This window comes from Lissotriton helveticus, chromosome 10 (genome assembly GCF_964261635.1).
Source record: "Lissotriton helveticus chromosome 10, aLisHel1.1, whole genome shotgun sequence".
Classification (NCBI taxonomy): domain Eukaryota; kingdom Metazoa; phylum Chordata; class Amphibia; order Caudata; family Salamandridae; genus Lissotriton; species Lissotriton helveticus.
The window spans coordinates 849,793,994-849,815,247 of NC_136071.1; the positions used below are offsets into that span (position 1 = coordinate 849,793,994).

Sequence of the window (21,254 nt, forward strand, 5' to 3'; positions counted from 1 at the left end):
AATTGGGTGGTGACATGGAATAGGCTTTATACCCTGGGAAGGAACATGCCAGGGAAAGTCAGTGCGTTTCTGTGTTTTCACTTCATTATTCCCCTATGGGGATGTGGGGCCCATGGCTAAAATGACTTCCACAAAGCCTACGGATTCCAGACATGCACTAAAGTCCATTGTAGAGTAGGTGAAAATAAGTATTCTGCAGAGTCCAAAGTCATATTTGTACTGCTTTTGGGTCATACAGAACTGTCATACATCTCTGAGCCAGCCATGACCAGACCCCAGGCTGAGGGTTGACCTCAGCTGGATGGATTGATAAACTTTCTTCCACAAGCTAGGGCCTCCTCTCCACAAAGAAGAAGATGGGTGGGGCTACAGGCTCATCCATTAGCAGCTGTCACTGGGTGCCAGGCACCAGGCTGCACCAAGAAGGAAAGAGTTGGGTTTCAGAGGCCATGTGGCCAGAGACACTGGACAACTCCATGTTTAACAAACCAAGAGGCTGGACAAGAAGGAGGGAGCAGGGGAAGGGAAGTGATGTGTTGCTGTTTGATAGGACCCACAGATACTTTCTGCCAGCCCCCTACTCAACTTTCAAAAAGTACTTGCACAGGAAGAGAAGCTCTCTCTGGGGTGTGGTCTGCTGATGTGGAAGGTGCTGGAGCCTGGCAATGGGCAGTTGGAAGGAGAGACCCCTTGACTGTCACCCAGGCCCCTAACAGCACCAGAAGAAGCGCCCAGGACGGTGCGCAGAAGCAGGGGCCTCTGCGCAGGGAGAAGAGAGGCGCAGGAGGAGAGCCAGGCGAAAGGCTGGTGCAGGGAGCCAGTGCAGACCGCTCCCTGCAGAGTGCACCCTCTTGGAGACCTGGAGAGTGAAGGAGTGCTCCCAGTGGCTGGGGGGCACCGCCAGGAGCAAGAAGATGTGACAATGGGGCAGATCGGACCTCCAGGGGCTGAGATATGGCCCCCAGAAGGTAAGAGACCGTGGACCTGTGGCCCCCTGACTGCAAAGCGCGCGAGGCTCCGCCGCTGGTCCAGGAAAGGCCCCGGGGGTGGGTCAGGTCCCGGGGACTGCCCTCCAACGTGGAGAGCCTGTGGGGGTCCCAAGTGGGACCGGGCCCCCGACCAAAGCGCGGAGAGGCCGGGTGTGGCCTCCCCGCGTCGCATACCCTTACCCGGGGGTCCGGAGGCCCCAGAAAGCAGCAGGAGCTTGAAGCACCCCATGATGCCTTGCAAGGCATGAGGAATGGATTGTTTTTGGCATTTTGGTGGCCCCCAGCGGAGAGGTGTCACCCTTGAGTGTGAAAAGGTGCTGGGGGGAGCTGCGGGAGCAGCGCAGTCTCGCCCCCAGCACAAAGCTAAGTCCCACCCTAAGTTTCTTGAGTATTTAAAAAGAATAACCCCTCAACTCTCAGCGAAGATTGCATCACCTCCTAGGCTGGAACTTTTGTTCTACAGCTGGGGGTTCATTGAGAAGTGCATCAAAGATTGAAGGGCTGAGTTGGAGATGTCTCGGAGGTGACCTGGTGTCACCTGGAGGTGAAATGGCGTAATTGCACTGAAATGCATTTATTAATGGTTATTTCTTTTAGAGGGACTGATGTTCAATGTGAAGTACTGGTGTAAGGTGATGTCACAAGCAAAGTGGATTTAAGTGGCTAGACACTCCTGCTGGGGTGTCTGACGGTATTTACAACTTAATCCTGTGATCATCTGTGATGCCTTTAGGGGCGGTAATTGCAATGCATTTTTAATGATATCCAAATGTGCTGAGTACTGTCTTTATAAAGTGTGCGTAAACATGCAGTCTTGCTGCTGTGCTTAGGTGAAGACCCCAGACTGTTAGCCTTTAAGATGTAGAGGGGTATACTTTAGGGTCAGTAGGAGATGCTTGGTCAGGGTCATGTGTCACCAAGGCAGGTGTATCCCGGTTTAATGCTTGTTGAGGTAATGCGAGGGGGACCCCACTGGGATGGTGCCAGTTCGCAGGGCCCTCGCTCCAGGATAGGTTCAACTAATTGCATTGGGGGAAAGATGATGTGCATACATGGGAGTGGTGGTACTAGACCCCACCCCACTGCGGGAGGGGTGGAGATGTTATGCAATGTCATGAAGTAATTCCAACAGCTTATGTATATTTGTAAATTGGTGTATAGTATTGAGTGGTGTGTGTGTTTAATAAATGTACTCTTACTTTTATAAAGCAAAGTACAGACTGGACAATCAATTATTGAGTGTCATTTTTGCGCACCTGCAAATGGCGATTACTAGCCCACACCACCTCCCTTGAGTAAGCCTCAGACTGCTCTGCAACACTACCCTCAGAGTCAGGCGCTGCCCTAGGATGTTTGGTTCCCAGTGAAGGACAAATGTGTCATGTTATTTGTGCAGGACTCTCAGATGCTGCCTCGTTTTCCAACACTGGCAAACAGGCTTTTTTTTGTAAAAATCTTTTTACAATGTTCTCCAGAAGTAAACAGAGGCTCCTGAAATCAATGTGGGGTTTTAGATACATTACCTCATAGTATTGGATACTTCAGGCTCTTTTTTTCTTAAACACCATAGGAGTGATACTCTGTGCAGTTCCAAAACCTGTGGACGACAGGCCATCTTCAGGGGCCGCCTCAAAAGTCACTTTACAGTCATTCTGCAAGAAGACTTCCGATAGTTTGCAGTCTTTTAGTGTATACATGGATATATATGCATTAACTTTGACACTCCCCTAGAACCTATTCTGCCCAGAAAAGTCACAGGTAAAAAAAATAATTAAAAAAAGGCTTTTTTAGCGAGACAGCCATCTCAATAGGCACAAAATTTAAAACATTCACAAGATCAATACCCATGGGCACGAGAAAAGCTACAGAACAAGGAACACAGGTACAAATACAGATAAGAGAAACAGAACATGACTCCCTTCCACGAGAACGTATGGTAAAAGTAAGAGTTTAATGGCCTGTATAGGGGAGTAGAATATGTGGAGCTGGCATCCCATTGGTTGAAATTTGAATATTGTTATAAGAAATTGTTGCACTACTTAAGAGATTTTCAATGGGGTTTCTTACTTTACTGTGGGGACCCCCACATCAACAAAGGAAAATGATTTAATCATACACATCTATGAATGATCTAATGACAATGTTCTATTGTAAAGGTGCAGTATACTACACAACAGACCGAGTGATCAAACATTTTCTTTGCCTTGTACGGAAAAAAACAGTCCTTGACAAATGGGAAATCAAAGGGTGGAATACTGTATAGGATTAGTGCTACATATTTTGACTCTCAAATTTCAAGGCCCTTCAATTTTTTTAATGTTCGTATTTAAAAAATTTATCCAAAAAGGAGAACAACACTGCACACTTGTACGTTTTAAAATACCCAGAAGCTATTACCTGCTATTGCGACATAACAGATGTATCCATGCAACGTTTTTTTTTTACTGGCCACTTTTTTCATTTGTTCAAATTGAGCAAAGGGCACTGTTTGTAGCAGCAGACTGCTTGTCCAATGTCCATATACAAGCTAAAATATCAATAAGGGAGGGAGGGGAACACATCAAAAACTCATCAAAATTCATGGAAAGAACAAAACAGTATACAATCAATTTGTGTTTGGATTTTTAATTTAATGTAATAATTTAGAAAAAGTAACCATTATGCTTATAAAGTACACTGCCATATTAATTGTATTGTGGTGAATATTAAGAAAGGAAAGTAAATAAGATCTTACCTAAAGAAGTTTAAATGAAGCTTAGAACTAGGTTTCTCTACCCCCTCAGTTTTCGTTGGAATCCTTACATCTACTTGCGTTAAGCTTTGCAGAAATACAGCTCAGCATTTCTTAAACTGGCTGAACATAGTAGCAGTTCAAGAGTTCTCTTGTACTAGACCTGCACCTCTGGCCACAGTACCTCGCTGGGGGAACTTCCTTTACTTGCCATTGAAGGAGCAGCTGCATCTAAAAGATCTAAAAAAGTGTTTCTCTTTGCAGAGATTCCCCTATAGTTAACTATATACTTTTCTCCTTAAGTACAATGAAAACACTTTCTGACCAACATTTACTGTTACACATCAAACGGCTCAGTCAAACCCTTAGTTCTACTCTTGCCTATTACGTAAAAAATAATCTTCAGAACTTACAATGAAATTCCTTCAGAATTATTTTATTAAATCATAAATGTACAACAGCTTCTTAACACTACAAACACTGCATATTTTAAATGAAAAACAGTACTTCTCATTACACCATGATCCTGGCCAATTGCTTTTCAAACTGTTAAGAAAATCTTAAAAAGGTTTCACATGTCACCTGAACTTACAAATTGAACATCATCAAAGAAGGAATGCTTCTACACTCTTACAAAGACCACTACAAAGAAACAATTAAAAAGCTAAGAAACTGTCTTAAAGGCATGTTCAGTCCTTCCTCCATAGCAAGGTAATGGAATCAAATAAAGCAATCCATTCACAAAATGGCTCTGCGTCTGCTCTCGTGTCTTCTGCCATATCACTGCAATAATGCATGACTGAGAATAGTTTCCTTAACATTGTTAATTCGATAACCTGTAGCTGTTACCTCGGGGCTCTCATCCTCTCCTATTTATACAGTGAAGCCTGTTTTAACAGAAGTAGAGAGTGAAAAAATAGGTTATGAAATGATTCAACGAACCATTTTATGGAAAGACAAAATTTTCCCAATTTATTTCCTGAACCTTAGTCACTTACACCCCTGTAATTAAGCACATCTATTTTAAAGGAAGGCTTACCCATTGCAAACGCTAGTATCTGCTTCTCCCTCCATATCCACCACTTCCTCCACTACCACCTCCGGGTCCATAATTTCCTACAAATTTAAGATACACTTTGAGAAATCTCTACACACGATTTTACACTTTTGCAGCTGGAAACAACTAGACTAGGAAACTAACCAAAACACAAATCCTAACAGTATGTAAAATAAAGATTCAGATAAATAGATCACTTTCAGTAATGAACACAATGGGATTGCGTTAGGTCATGTTTTATTATACAAACTACACAATAAGGATCGGCAGTCTGTGCAGAAGTTCTAGCATGGCTTGCAAAAGATATGCCACTCTGCCAAACTTCGTTTTCACTTCACCTAATGCAGAGTGGATTCAACAATCCGCAAGGCCCTAGGAGGTGCCCTGAAGATCTTTACTATTTAGGAGAAGCACCATACCATAAGGATAAGTCACTCACTTGTAATCCTAGTTCTCTTCCAGGGGTATACTCAAAGTTATAAGCACCGAATAGTCCCGCCCATGTGCGGGGGCCCCAGAGTATTCACATATCAATAGATATCTTAATGCATGTTTAACCAAAATCTAATGACTAGTCCTGGGCAAACATACTTCAATATAAATATTATGCATACATCAATATAATTATCATGAATATATATATATATATATATATATATATATATATATATATATATATATATACACATATACATATACATGCACACACATATATAAATATATATACACACACACACAAAAATATGCAGCCTAAAACACCAAATTCGCTCTAATATGCCAATATTGCATTGTATTTTTTATTTAAATAAAACATAACACCATTTCCATTACATAGAGAAATGTACTCTTAACTTATTTGAACACAGACTATTTTCTAGGAAAAAGGCAAAGTAATAGCAGGCAAATTGGCCCAGAAGAACAATAGTTACTTACCTGTAATCTGTGGTTCCCCAGTATTGGTGTCTTTCATAGATTCACATGCCTGAATCATTCCCCGTCGTCGGAGTGGGAGTCCCATGGTATATAAAAAAGCAATAATATGTCATAATAACATAGAAGAAACTGAATATGCTACTTACCAGTATGCATCTGTTCTTGGCATGTAGGGCTGCTAACATTCATATCTTAGCATTAGATCGCCGCCTAGTGTTGGGCTCGGATGATTGCACATTGTTGTCCTGGAAGAGTCTTCGAAGTATCCTGAGATAGGTGGCTCCTCCCCTGGACTACAGTGCGCATGGGCATCGGCTCCATCCCCAGATTGTTTTTCGCCATTGTGGCAGAAGATGGAGTGAAAAGTGTAGAAGATGTCCACGCTAATGAATAAATACAATAGTATATCTGCAGCTGCGACAGGCACCGGGGAGGAGGGCGGGCGATATGAATGTTAGCAGCCCTACATGCCAAGAACAGATGCATACTGGTAAGTAGCATATTCAGTTCGAGGCATGTGGGCTGCTAAATTCATATCTTAGCATAGAATACATAGCAGTCCCTCCATCAGCGGCGGTTGCCCGTGCCAGCTGCAGAAACCTGAAAAAGTGTCTTGAGAACAGCCTGTCCTACAGCTGCTTGCTGCTTGGAATGCACATCAACACAGTAGTGTTTTGTGAAGGTATGTGGTGTGACCCACGTGGCTGCTCTGCAAATATCCTCTAAAGGAATGTTCCCTAGGAAAGCCATGGATGCCCCCAGTTTGCGTGTGGAGTGCGCTCTGGGGGGTATTGTTAAAGTGCGCTTGGCTTTTTGATAACATATCTGGATGCACTTAACAATCCACCTGGCTATCCCTGCTTTGGAAATTGGGTTGCCTTTGTGTTGGGGTGCGAAGGCAACAAAGAGTTGTTTTGTCTTTCTAAAGGGTTGTGTTCTGTCTATGTAGTACATCAACGCCCTCCGTACATCTAAGGTATGGAGCATTCTTTCCGCCACCGTTTGCGGGTTTTGAAAGAATGCTGGTAAGTCAATAGTTTGGTTTAGATGAAACTGTGACACCACCTTCGGAAGGAATTTGGGGTTAGTGCGTAGCACTACCCTATTTGAATGGATTTGAATGAATGGCTCTTGGGTTGTGAGCGCCTGCAGCTCACTGACACGCCTCAGAGACGTAATAGCCACAAGGAAAGCTACTTTCCACGTAAGGAACTGGAGTTCACACGAGTGCAGGGGCTCAAATGGCGGTCCCATCAGTCTGGTGAGAACGACATTGAGGTTCCACACCGGAGCTGGCGGTGTCCTTGGGGGAATGACTCGTTTCAGACCTTCAAGGAAGGCTTTAATGGCAGGCACCCTGAAGACAGAGAGGTGCTGCCTGTTCTGGAGATAAGCCGCTATGGCGGATAGATGTATCCGAATGGAAGTGTACGCTAGATTGCACTTGTAAAGATGCAACAGATAGCAGATGATGTTGGGGATAGATGCATCTAGCGGGTCGATGTCATTGGCCGTACAGTAAATGACAAAACGCTTCCACTTTGCAGCATAGCATGCTCTAGTAGTTGGTTTCCTCGCCTCCTTGATGATGTGCATGCACTCCGGAGGTAGGTTAAGGTATCCAAACTCTAGGACTTCAGGAGCCAGATCGCCAGGTTGAGCTGTTGTGGATCTGGATGCTGAATGTCTCCATGGTTCTGCGTCAAAAGACTGGGCGTGAGGCGCAGTCTTTGATGCGGCACCACTGAGAGTTCGAGGAACGTGGTGTACCAAGCCTGGCGCGCCCACGTTGGAGCAACCAGGATGAGAGTCATCTCGTGCTGCCTTAGCTTTCTTGCGACCAGCGGTATTAGAGGGGCTGGCGGAAAAGCGTACGCAAATTTGCCTGACCAGTTCATCCATATCGCATTCCCCTGCGACAGTGGGTGAGGGAACCTGGCGGCAAAGAGTTGGCATTTTGCGTTCTCTGCTGTGGCAAACAGGTCTATCTCCGGATGACCCCACTGCTGGAAGTACGGGTGGAGAACAGACGGGTGTATCTCCCACTCGTGCATTTGATGGCTGTATCTGCTGAGCAGATCCGCCATCTGATTGTCCTTTCCTGGGAGGTGTTCTGCCATGAGGAAAATGTTCCTCTGAATGGCCCACTTCCACATGCTCTGAGCCAGATGAGACAGCTGTGGCGAGTGGGTGCCTCCCTGCTTTTGAATGTAGTACATCGCGGTCATGTTGTCCGTCCAGACTAGCACGACTTTGTTGCACAGATGTACAATGAAGGACTTGAGCGCCATGAAGATTGCCATCAGTTCCAGATAGTTGATGTGCATCTTCTGTTGCTGCGTCGTCCATAGTCCCTGCACTGTGTAAGTGAGCACATGAGCTCCCCAACCCTGGAGAGACGCGTCCGTTGTCAGGATAATCTGCGGCACAGGCTCTTGGAACAGTCGGCCCTTGCAAAGGTTGTGTGGAGTCCACCAATGCAGAGAGTCGTATGCCCGACTGGTAACCAACACTAGGTCTGTCAATTGCCCACGAGCCTGTGTCCACTGATTCGCTAAGCACTCCTGGAGCGGGCGCATGTGTAGCCGTGCGTGAGGGACTATGAAGATGCAGGAGGCCATCATGCCTATCAACTGCATGAACACTCTCGCTGGAAGCGAGTGTTGTGGCCTGAACCTTTGGATCAGAGCCTGCATGCTGTCTATCCTGACCTGGTTTGGCTGAGCCATGGCCGTCAGGGTATTGATCGTCGCGCCTAGAAACTGCCGGACATGCGCCGGCTGAAGATGCGATTTTGGGTAGTTCAGGGAGAAACCCAGATCGTGAAGAAGGTGAATTGTAGTTGACATGTCTGCGGCGCACTGTTGCTCTGACTTGGCTTGCACGAGCCAGTCGTCTAGGTAGGGGTAGACATGGATGTTCTGCCTCCTGAGGTGCGCCGCTACTGTCGCCAGACACTTTGTGAACACCCTCGGGGCTGTTGTGACTCCGAAGGGTAGGACTTTGAACTGGTAGTGCCTGCCTTGAATAGTGAACCTGAGGTATTTCCTGTGTGACGGGTGTAGTGGAATGTGGAAATAAGCATCCTTGAGGTCTAAGGTTGCTAAGAAGTCTCCTTGGTTTAGCAAGGGAAGAATCTGTTGTAGTGTAAGCATGTGGAAATGTTCCGATAGTATGTACAGGTTGAGGGGACGTAGATCGAGAATGGGCCTGAGAGAACCGTCCTTCTTTGGAATAAGGAAGTACAGGGAATATACCCCTGTGCCTTCCTCCCCCACCGGCACGAGCTCGATTGCTCCCTTTTGCAGCATCACCACTACCTCCTGCTGCAATAAGAGCAAGTGCTCTGCGGACATAGGCCGTTGCCTTGGCGGGATGTTGGGTGGAGTGGACTTTAACTCTAGGCAATAACCATACTGGATTAGTTGTCGCACCCACCTGTCTGTGGTGATGTTTCTCCAGACGGGCAGGAACCGCTGCAGTCTCCCCCCGACAGGTGTTAGGTGGTCGGGGGGCAGTGACAGAGAGTCACTGTTTGTTGGGAGTAGAGGTGCGGGAGCTGTTGTTTCCTCTGCCGCGACCTCTGTTGCTGTTATTCCTGTAACCTCCCTTGTTCTGTTTAGTGAACGAGGATTGTGCCCCACCTTTTGTGAACTGGGATTGTTGACCCAATTGTCCTCTGGTGACTCCACGTGCACCTGAGCGACGAAAATTGCCGCCACGAAACTGCTGCGACTGTAGGGCCCCCATAGACTTAGCAGTGTCTGTGTCTTTCTTTATTTTCTCTAGGGTGGTGTCAACATCCGGACCAAACAGACTATCAGGATTGACTGGCTGATTAAGAATTGTCGTCTGAATATCCGGTTTAAACCCTGAGATGCGGAGCCACGCTTGTCGTCTCAGCATAACGCTAGTGTTGATAGCCCTAGCAGCTGTGTCCGCAGCATCAAGTGCACACTTGATGGCTGCGTTTGAGATTAGCTTCCCTTCCTCGATAAGCATTTTCGTGCCCTCTTGGAACTGTGGAGGCAGGTGTTGTACGATCTGTTCTAGGGTGTCATAGTGCGCCCTATCATAACGCGCCAAGAGCGCCTGTGTATTGGCAATGCGCCAGAAGTTTGATGCCTGTGCAGCTACTCTTTTGCCCCCTGCCTCTAGCACTTTGGATTCCTTATCCGGGGGAGGAGCTTCACCCGTAGTCTGGGAGTTGGCACGTTTCCTGGCATTGGCGACCACAAGAGAGTCCAATGGCAATTGTCCCCGAATGTATGCGGGGTCCGCAGGTGCAGGTCTGTACTTTTTTTCAATGCGAGGGTTGACCACTCTCGCTCTCGTAGGCTCCTTAAATATGTCCCCAGCATGCTTGAGGACTCCTTTAAGCATAGGCAGTGTCTTTACTGTCCTTTCAGAGACTGAAAAAGTGTCGAAAAGGAAGTCTTCCTCCACAGGGTCGGCATGCATGTCCACATCGTGATTGGCTGCCGCCCTTTCGAGTAGGGCATGAAAACCTGCTGAATCCTCAGTCGGGGATGCCCGTGCATTAAAAGGCTGCGGGTCCTGCCCCGCACCTTGGGTGTTCTGGTCGCCAATGTCATCATATGAATCCGGTTGCACATCAGGTTCATTGATTGGGAAATTGTACTGGTCGTCCTCATCATACCCCTCACCCTCAGAGTGGTCTGGGGAGGGAGTAGGGCTCCGTCTCGGAGGAGGCTGGATTGGTTCCGTGAGGCCTGAGGCGTCAAGGGGCACCCTTTTCTTCTTTAGTGGAATGACATAGGGGTCCACTGGCTCCGAAGTTATTTTCCTCTTATAGAGGGTCAGTTTGCCTGTGTCAGCGTCGATGAAATGCGCCGAATCGTCCTCGGATTCGAGCACCTGACGTGGAAGTGGGCCAGTCGGCGAAGAAACCACCTGTTTCGGTGCCGATTTGGTTGAAAATGCCTTGGGCGCCTCCTTCGGCGGCAAAATAAAGAGAAGTTTCCCAGACGGCTTCTCTGGAGTGTCTTTTCGCGGCTGCGTTGATGGTATCGGAGCCGACGGGGCAAAGGCCTTTTCCCTGATCCTTTTCAGTGAGTCGGCTATGGGGGACGGCACACTCACAGTTTGTGTCGGCGCCGACGAGGATGGTCTGATTTTCCCCTCGGATCCGACGTCCTTGTGGGCCTTGTGCGGCTTGGGCGCGGATCCCGTCTGTACCGCCTCCGATTCCTGCGTTCGTGGCACAGACTTCTTTCCGTGTGCCTGCGTAGCCTCCTTGGAGCCGACTTTGGCGGGTTTTGACGGCGTCGGAGCCGCTGTCCCGTGCCGACCATCTTTCTTGGAGGACCCCTCCTCTGGCGTCGGTTTCGATTTCGCAGCATCGGAATCGACGGACTTCCTCGACTTCTGCGGACCGGAGGTCGACGGAGTCGATGGGGTAGCAGGCGCCGTCGGTTTCACCGGCACGGCAGCCATCTTAGGGACACTCGAGTCCTTAACTTTCAGTTTCGATTTCGGGTCGGCCATTTTAGGTGTTGTCGATCCCGATGGTTTCGGTTTCGGTTTCGAAACAGTCTGCCCAGCAAGTAAGTCCGTGGCCGGGCCCGAAGGCGGGGCTGTGGCTTGCGGCAACGGGTCTTGGGTAAGGCCGACAGGCGATCCCGTGTCCCGGTCGGTATCCTCGTAACCTTCGGGGCAGAGCTCGTCCGCTGAGCTATCCGCCGCGGCCCCATAAATCTCATCGTCGTCTCCTACCTCGTCGACGTATTCAAGGCCTGGACCCGCGACTCCGTCGTCGTCTCCCGGATCCGCCTCGACCTCCGTCCCGGGTGGGGAGATTTGGAGATGATGACCCTGGTCCTCTTCGTCTTGGTCGCCGAAGATGTTCTCCGGATCCGGTGCCACTTGTTTAGCTTCCATGCGCGCCGAAGCTGGAGAGTCTTCTTCGATCGGAACTGTGCACAGGCCTTGCACTTTCCGTCGTCGTGGTCAGGCGAAAGGCATTTGTTACACACGGGGTGTAGATCGATGTGTGGGTACTTGGACCCACAGAGCGGGCAGTACTTAAACGGGCTCCGCTCCATGTCCGAAAAGGCTTGCAGTCGTGTCGCGATGAGAAGGCCTCAAAGTTCCGAGAGCGAAGAAAACTCCGCTTATTCCGGCTCCAAGAGACGGAAGACTCGAGACCGTGCGCAGACAATACCGACGCAAGAAAATCGAGGCCTTTTGGCCGCTAAAAGTGAGTTTTACTTGGTTCCGACAGTAAGACGTCGAGACCACATCCGAACCCAATGGCGGAAAAAAACAATCTGGGGATGGAGCCGATGCCCATGCGCACTGTAGTCCAGGGGAGGAGCCACCTATCTCAGGATACTTCGAAGACTCTTCCAGGACAACAATGTGCAATCATCCGAGCCCAACACTAGGCGGCGATCTAATGCTAAGATATGAATTTAGCAGCCCACATGCCTCGAACCTGGTAATAACCAACCAGGAAGTAAAGTAGCCCAAGCTACAGGAGAAAAAACTTCCACACTAATGACTATCCTAGTCATTTTGTATGGCCCAAACTGCAGCCAATCAGGCGACAGCACCCACCAGAAAGTACTCCCCAGAGGCTCAGGATCTCAGATTTTCTCGCACAGGAGTGATGGTAAACCAATGTAGCCTATGAGCCTCTGAGGGGAGGTGGGCGGGTTGCATGTGAAAGACACCAATATTGGAGAATGAATATGCTACTTACCAGTATGCATCTGTTTTTGGCATGTAGGGCTGCTAACATTTATATCTGTTGCATAGATCGCCGCCTAGTGTTGGGTCCGGATGATTGCACATTGTTGTCCTGGAAGAGTCTTCGAAGTATCACGAGATAGGTGGCTCCTCCCCTGGACTACAGTGCGCATGGGCATCGACTCCATCCCCAGATTGTTTTTAGCCATTGTGGCAAAGATGGAGTGCGATAGTAGAAATGATGTCCATGCTAGTGATGAAATGCAAGAAGTAATCTGCAGCTGCTACAGGCGCCGGGGAGGAGGGTGGGCGATATGAATGTTAGCAGCCCTACATGCCAAGAACAGATGCATACTGGTAAGTAGCATATTCAGTTCGAGGCATGTGGGCTGCTAAATTCATATCTATTGCATAGAATACATAGCAGTCCCCTCATTAGCGGCGGCCGCCCGTGCCAGCTGCAGAAGTCTGAAAAAGAGTTTTGAGAACAGCCTGTCCTACAGCTGCCTGCTGTTTGGAGTGCACATCTACACAGTAATGTTTGGTAAATGTATGTGGTGTAGCCCACGTGGCTGCTCTACAAATGTCTTCCAAAGGAATGTTACCTAGGAATGCCATGGAGGCCCCCAACTTGCGTGTGGAGTGCGCCCTGGGGGGGACCGTTAAAGTACATTAATGCCCTTTTAACGTCCAGCGTATGGAGCATTCTTTCCGCTACTGTTTCTGGGTTTGGAAAGAATGCGGGCAGTTCAATCATCTGATTGACATGAAACTGTGACACCACCTTTGGAAGGAACCTGGGGTTAGTGCGGAGCACTACCCTGTTTGAATGGACTTGAATAAATGGCTCTTGTATTGTGAGCGCTTGTAGCTCACTAACACGTCTTAGAGACGTGATAGCAATGAGGAAAGCCACTTTCCATGTCAAGAACTGAACCTCACACAAATGTAGAGGCTCAAAAGGTGGGCCCATCAACCTAGTGAGGACCACGTTGAGATTCCATACTGGAGCGGGTGGGGTCCTGGGAGGAATGACCCGCTTCAGCCCTTCTAGAAAAGCTTTAATGGCAGGCACCCTGAAAACAGAGAGATGCTGCCTGTTTTGAAGATAAGCCGCTATGGCGGATAAGTATATCCTAATGGAAGCGTACGATAGATTGCATTTGTAAAGATGCAACAAATAGCAGATGATGTTAGGAATGGATGCATCTAGCGGGTTTATGTTATGTGCTGTACAATAAATGACAAACCGCTTCCATTTTGCTGCATAGCAAGCTCTTGTAGTGGGCTTCCGTGCCTCCCTGAAGATGTCCATGCTTTCTGGAGGCAGGTTAAGGTAGCCAAACTCTAAGACCTCAGGAGCCAGATCGCCAGATTGAGCTGGTGCGGATCTGGATGCTGAATGTCGCCATGATTCTGCATCAAAAGTCTGGGTGTGAGGTGCAGCCTTTGATGCGGTACCACGGAGAGTTCTAGAAACGTGGTGTACCATGGTTGGCGTGCCCACGTTGGAGCAACCAGGATGAGTGTCAGCGAGTGTTGCTTTAGCTTTCTTGCCACCAGCGGTATTAGAGGTGCTGGGGGAAAAGCGTACGCAAATCTACCTGACCAGTTCATCCATATCGCATTGCCCTGCGATTGTGGGTGAGGGAACCTGGCGGCAAAGCTTTGGCATTTTGAGTTTTCCCTTGTGGCAAACAGGTCTATCTCTGGATGACCCCACTGCTGGAAGTACGGGCGGAGTACTGATGGATGTATCTCCCACTCGTGCATTTGATGGCTGTACCTGCTGAGCAGATCCGCCATCTGATTGTCCTTGCCCGGGAGGTGTTCCGCCATGAGGAAAATGTTCCTCTGAATGGCCCACTTCCACATGCTCTGAGCCGGGTGAGACAGCTGTGGAGAGTGCGTACCCCCCTGCTTCTGGATATAGTACATGGCAGTCATGTTGTACGTCCGGATCAACACGACCTTGTTGCACAGATGTACCTTGAAGGACTCGAGTGCCATGAAGATTGCCATCAACTCTAGATAGTTGATGTGCATCTTCTTTTGCTGTGTTGTCCATAGTCCCTGCACCGTGTAGTGGAGCACATGAGCTCCCCATCCCTGGAGAAAAGCGTCCGTCGTCATGATGATCTGCGGCACAGGCTCCTGGAACGGTCGGCCCTTGCAAAGGTTGTGTGGATTCCACCAATGCAGAGAGCTGTATGCCCGACCGGTCACCAACACTAGGTCTTTCAATTGTCCTTGAGCCTGTGTCCACTGATGCGCCAAGCATTCTTGGAGCGGACGCATATGCAAGCTTGCGTGCGGGACTATGAAGATGCAGGAGGCCATCATGCCTATCAACTGCATAAACACTCTCGCTGGGAGTGAGTGTTGCGGTCTGAACCTTTGGATGAGCGACTGGATGTTGTCGATCCTCATCTGGTTCGGCTGAGCCGTAGCAGTCAGAGTATTTATTGTCGCGCCCAGATACTGCCGCACATGGGCTGGCTGAAGGTGCGACTTTGGATAGTTCAGTGAGAACCCCAGACTGTGAAGGAGGTGAATTGTGTGGGACATGTCTGCGGCGCACTGCTGTTCCGACTTTGCTTGAACGAGCCAGTCGTCTAGGTAAGGGTAGACATGTATGTTCTGTCTCCTGAGGTGCGCCGCCACGGTCGCCAGACACTTTGTGAACACTCTGGGGGCAGTGGTCACTCCGAAGGGTAGGACCTTGAACTGGTAATGCCTGTTCTGTATGGTGAACCTGAGGTATTTCCTGTGGGATGGGTGGAGTGGTATGTGAAAATAAGCATCCTTGAGGTCCAAGGTTGCGAGGAAGTCTCCTTGGTTTAACAATGGAAGAACCTGCTGCAGTGTTAACATATGAAAATGTTCTGAGAGGATGTACAGGTTGAGGGGGCGTAGGTCCAGAATGGGTCTGAGTGAACCGTCCTTTTCAGGATTAAGAAGTACAGGGAATAAACCCCTGTGCCTTCTTCCTCCACCGGCACGAGCTCTATTGCGCCTTTTTGCAGCATCGCAAGAACCTCTTGCTGCAATAAGTGCAAGTGCTCTGCTGACATAGGTCGTTGTCTTGGGGGTATGTTGGGTGGAGTGGACGTCAACTCCAAACAATAACCGAACTGGATAAGTTTCCTTACCCACCTGTCTGTGGTGATGGACGTCCAGACTGGCAGGAACTGCTGGAGTCTCCCCCCGACAGGTGTTGGATGGTCGGGGGGCAGTGACAGAAAGTCACTGTTTGTTGGCAGCAGAGGAACGGGAACTATTGTTGCCTCTGCCTCTGCCCTTGGCGCTGTTGCCTCTGTAACCACCTCTATTCTGTTTTGGGTACGAGGCCTGGGCGCCTCCTCTGCCGAAATGTGACTGCTGTGCCAAGTGTCCTCTGGTAGCACCCCGCGCACTTGAGCGACGAAAAGTGTTTCCTCTGAATTGCTGAGACTGAAGTGCCCCCATAGACTTAGCCGTCTCAGTATCTTTTTTGATCTTCGAGGGTGGTGTCAACCTCAGGCCCAAACAGTCTGTCTGGATTGACGGGCTGGTTGAGGATAGTCGTCTGTATTTCTGGCCTGAACCCTGAGATGCGGAGCCATGCCTGACGCTTTAACATAACACTTGTGTTGACTGCTCTCGCCGCCTATCTGCCACGTCTAGCGCACATTTAATTGCAGCGTTAGAAATTAGCTTGCCCTCTTGTATGAGCAACTCAGCTCCTTCTTTAAACTCGTCTGGAAGGTGTTGTAAGAGCTGCTCTAAGGTGTCATAGTGCGCTCTATCATACCTGGCTAATAGGGCTTGTGTGTTAGATATGCGCCATATGTTGGCTGCCTGCGCAGCCACCCTTTTGCCCCCTGCCTCCAGCACTTTTGACTCTTTGTCCGGGGGAGGAGCTTCACCCGTTGTCTGCGAATTCGCCCTTTTGCGGGCATTTGAGACCACCAAAGAGTCTAGAGGCAACTGGCCTCGTATATAAGTAGGGTCCCCAGGTGCCGGCCTGTACTTTTTTTTCAATTCGTGGGTTCACTACCCTCGCTCTGGTGGGTTCCTTGAAAATGTCTGTGGCATGCTTGAGAACCCCCTTAAGCATTGGAAGTGTCTTCACAGTTTTTTCTGATGCAGAGAAAGTATCAAACAAAAAGTCTACTTCCACAGGGTCGGCATGCATCTCCACCTTATGGTTTGTAGCCGCCCTTTCAATTAAAGCATTAAACGCTGCAGAGTCTCCAGTTGGAGAAGTTTTCACCCCATACATCTGTGGGTCACCGACCACCTGTTGGTCCCCCTGATCACCAGATGGTACCCATGAGTCCTGCTGCTCATCAGGGTCAGTATTGTCTGGGAAGTTATACCCCTCATCTTGTTCATCCTCATCTCCATTTGAGCAAGTGGGTGAAGGGGTAGGACTCCGCCTAGGCCGTTGTGGAACGGGTTCAACAAGTTCTGGCGTGTCTGGTGCAGGCTTTTTCTTCTTTAGAGGTATTGCATAGGATTCCACAGGCTGGGATGTAATTTTCCTCTTGTAGAGCGTTAATCTACCCGTGTCGAAGTCGATAAAATGCTCCTCTTGGTCGTCAGATAAAGGTGGTCGACCAAAGCCTCCACTCAGCTGAGTCTGCCTCAATGGCTCCGAGTCCTCGGGCACCGTACGAGGTGCAAAAGCCTTCGGCGCCACCTTCGGTGGTAGAGTATAGAGGATCGGCATGGAAGTCTTCTTCAGTGGAACACTTGTCCTCGGTACCGAAGGTGTTTTCGGCTCCGACGCCTTGTCTCTCAACCGTTTCAGGGAGTCCGAGACTTGCTTCGTAAAAGAAGCGGACGGCTTCGTCGATCCGACCGACGACCTCTGTCCACCGCAGGGGAAGAACCGAGCGTAGACGATTTTTCCTTGGGTGGCGGAGGCGCGGACGCACCTTCGACAGCTGCGCTCTGCTTCACCGTCCCGGCCTTAGTCGTCGACGTCGCAGACTTTGGAGCAGCAGATTTATCTGTCTGCGTCGGGGCTCCAGACTTCGGCTCGGTGCCCCTCGCTGACTTCGCTTCGACTGTCCGTTTGCCTGTCGGTGCGGCAGTCTTGGTTGAAGGTGTCTCGACAGTCTTCTTCGACTTCGACTCGACCACCTTACTCGACACTGGCTCGACGACCTTCTTCGAGCCGGCCTCCTTGGCCCCTTTCGGCACCTTAGCCTGTTCGACAGCCTTCTGCGGCTTCGAGGGCTCCGAAGACGACGGTTTCGATGTAGTCCCAGACGTCTTCGGTGTCGATGGTTTGTCGGCCATCATGGTTGTTTTCGATTCCGATGGTTTCGGTTTCGATTTGTGTAATGGAGGCTCCGCTGGTATGTCTGTAGCCGGGTCAGGAGGCGGGGCCGAGGACTGAGGAGTAGGGTCGTGGGTAAGGCCGTGTGGCGATCCCGTGACCTGAGCCTTAGTAAACGTACGCACGGGGCATAGCTCTTCCTCCGAGCTATCTTCCGCGGCCCCATAAACTTCCTCGTCGTCCCCTACCTCCGACGTGTTCGTCTAGGTCCAGGTCCTCAACGGGTTCTCCGTAGTCGGCCTCGACGTCCGCCGATGTAGGTGAGATCTGCAGTTGAAGCTCTTGCTCGTCTGCTTCGGGGTTGCCAAAGATGTCCGCCGGCGCCGATCGCTGGGCCTCGAGGCGCGCCACGCGCCTAATCTTGAGCGTCTTCTTCGACCTGAATCTCGAACAGGCCATACAGTTGGCCTCGTTGTGGTCCGGCGACAGGCACTTGTTGCATACAGGATGCACGTCGATGTGTGGGTACTTCGAACCGCACACGGGGCAGTACTTGAACGGGCTCCGTTCCATTGTAGCGTCGTCAGGGTCTTGCTGCGTCGACAGGGCCTCGATGACCGAAGAGTCACCCGACTCCACAGTTATCCGACTCGAAGAGTAGGAGGACACACGAGACCGAACGCTAACAATACCGACGAAGTAAAGAAAGCCTTGTGGCCTTCAAAAGTTGTTTTATCGATTCCGAACAGGAGACGTCAAAATCACATCCGAACCCAATGGCGGAAAAAAACAATCTGGGGATGGAGTCGATGCCCATGCGCACTGTAGTCCAGGGGAGGAGCCACCTATCTCGTGATACTTCGAAGACTCTTCCAGGACAACAATGTGCAATCATCCGGACCCAACACTAGGCGGCGATCTATGCAATAGATATGAATTTAGCAGCCCACATGCCTCGAACCCAAAGATTACAGGTAAGTAACTATTGCTCTTCTCCAGTATTTGGGGTGTCTTTCATAGATTCACATGCCTGAATCAGAGTAGATAGCCGTATACATCCATGCTTGGAAGACGCTATTTGTAGCATAAGTCTGTACATATGAAAAAAACACAATCATATAATAAAACATCTCATTTCTAAAAGCATGAAATTCGCAAGTTACATGAGAATGTACATAAGCATGAATAGGCGTCTGAAAAGCAATAAGAGGAGGAGGGAAACAGAGGCTCACCTTATCTGAAAAGATTCCGCAGAACTGCTTGACCCACTGAAGCATCAGTCTCGCTGGCTGCATCCAAACAATAGTGCTTGCTGAAAGTATGCCTGCTCGACCAGGTTGCTGCTCTGCAGATCTGCTGCAGAGGAACTCCAGCAAAAAGAGCAGTCGAGGAAGACACGGCTCTTGTAGAGTGAGCCCTTGGAGTTGCCTGTAAAGGTCTTCCTGCTTGAATATGGCAAAAGTCAATAGCCGCAGAGATCCACTTAGCTATTGTTTGTTTAGACACTGCATGTCCTTGTCGAATCTTTCCATAAGCGACAAACAATTGATCGGATTTACGTATTGCAGAGGTCCTTTGCAAATAGAACTTTAAACACCTTTTGATGTCAAGTGTGTGCAATGCCCTTTCCGGGTTGCAGGGTTAGGAAAAACTGTTCTTAAGATGACTGGCTCGTTCAGGTGAAAGTCCGAAGGCACCTTAGGCATTAATTTTGGTTTAGTGCGGAGCACTACTGAATTATACGTGAACTGTAAGAAAGGTGGATGGACAGTGAAAGCCTGGACATCACTGACTCTTCCAGATGAAGTCAAAGCTAACAAAAGAGACACTTTCCATGTAAGAAATTTTAAATCCACTCTGTGAATTGGTTCAAAAGGGTGGCGCATGAGCTGCGATAACACTATATTGAGATGCCATGATGGAGGTGGATGACGTACCGGAGGAAACATTCTGAAAAGTCATTTAAAGAACTGCTGTATTATTCTTGAAGAGTAAAGCGAAGTGGACCCATCCTGACGATACCTTGAAATGGCTGCTAGGAAAACCTTTAGAGTTGCGCGAGATAACCCTGATCTTGCCAGGTGTAAGAAAAAAGGCAATAACTGATCCGGCCTTGCTTGAAAAGGATGAATCCCAGCCGAGTGATACCAGATACAGAATCTTTCCATTTAAGTCTGTATGTCTTTATCGTAGCAGGTGCTCTTGCTTTGGCTAGTACCTCCTTACAATCTGCAGAGATATTCAGAGGGGCGAATTCAAGGTACTCAGGCGCCAAGCCGCTAATTTCAGAGAAGCCGCGTCCGGATGGTAAATCTGACCATCCTGAATGGAGAGGAGATTCGGTATTGGTCGAAACTGAATTGGTTCGCACTCCGATAGGAGAAGGAGCTCGGTGAACCAGTACTGGCGAGGCCACCTGGGGGCGATGAGAATCAGGCGACACGGTTCTTTCTTCATCTTCCAGAGAACTCTGGGAACCAACGGTATCGGAGGAAAGGCGTAAGCATATATTTGAGACCAATTGATCGAAAACGCATTCCCCAGAGAGTCCTTGTGGGGATGCCAGCTTGCAAAGAACAGGCATTTGATGTTCTTCTTGGTCGCAAAGAGGTCTAGATCTGGATGACCCCACTGCTGAAAAATCCGAACCACCATTTGTTGATGAAGTTCCCATTCGTGGGTGGACACCGCTGATCTGCTGAGGGTGTCCGCAAGAACGTTTGCAGTTCCCAGTACATGGACAGCCAAAAGATTGATTCTGTGTTGTATTGCCCATGCCCATATTTCCTGGGCTTCTTGAGACAGACGAACCGACCGTGTTCCTCCCTTTTTGTTCAAATAATGCATGCTTGTAGTACTGTCTGTGCGAACCAATACCGTGGCCCCTTGAATGATTGCGCGAAAGGACTTGAGGGCTAGGAAGATGGCTCTTAGCTCCAAAAGCTTGATGTGCAAGACCTTCTGTTGAGGGCTCCATCTCCCACTGACCGTCAGCCCTTGAAGATGTGCTCCCCAACCCTCGAGGGATGAGTCAGTGGTGATTGTGAAGCTTGGTGCGTCTTGAAGGAACGCGCAACCCTGTTGTAAATTTCTCTCTTGAATCCACCAGAGAAGAGCTCCTCGGATGCGAGGGGTGATTCGGATGAGATCTTCTAAGGAGCCGGAGTCCTGCAGCCATTGAAGGCGGAGTTCTTCCTGAAGAGGACTCTGTGAGAAGTTGGCCTGATATGCAGTGCTCACTATTCTAGTGATCACTATGTATCAGTCCAGACAACCCTTATTGATGATTGGTTGTAAGTCAACCTTATAGACCAGCTATCCTAGTAGCATGGATACGAGCAGGCTAAGACTCTAGAGGGCGTGTTAAGCCAGCTGTTTAACCATCACATTACCCCTTGAACACCAAGTGAAAGGACACCACACAAGTTGTTATCAAAAATAAAGTATATTTATTTATAACAGGACTACCCTGGCTCTTTATGAGACAGGGAGCTAAGCACACAACAAAACTCTTAAAGGAATACTGAAAGTCGCACAGTTTACACAAATGCCCGAGGGGCACGA

The 21,254-nt window shown here is 49.0% G+C and overlaps 1 protein-coding gene and 1 long non-coding RNA gene across 2 annotated transcripts in view; both read right to left on the minus strand.

The window, feature by feature from the left end:
• The window catches only part of LOC144784576 (uncharacterized), a 64,349-nt gene extending 61,541 nt beyond the window's left edge, over window positions 1-2,808 (minus strand). Inside the window, exon 1 of the long non-coding RNA XR_013601682.1 lies at window positions 2,513-2,808. This is a non-coding gene — a long non-coding RNA (uncharacterized LOC144784576). The remainder of the gene's footprint in view (window positions 1-2,512) is intronic.
• A 1,332-nt stretch (window positions 2,809-4,140) lies between these two features.
• The window catches only part of HNRNPA2B1 (heterogeneous nuclear ribonucleoprotein A2/B1), a 174,505-nt gene continuing 157,391 nt past the window's right edge, over window positions 4,141-21,254 (minus strand). The window contains exons 10-11 of the mRNA XM_078663462.1: window positions 4,760-4,836; window positions 4,141-4,607 (exon numbers count right to left, since the gene is read on the minus strand). Coding sequence (XP_078519588.1) covers window positions 4,772-4,836 — 65 coding nt within the window. The 3' untranslated portion in view covers window positions 4,141-4,607; window positions 4,760-4,771. The remainder of the gene's footprint in view (window positions 4,608-4,759; window positions 4,837-21,254) is intronic.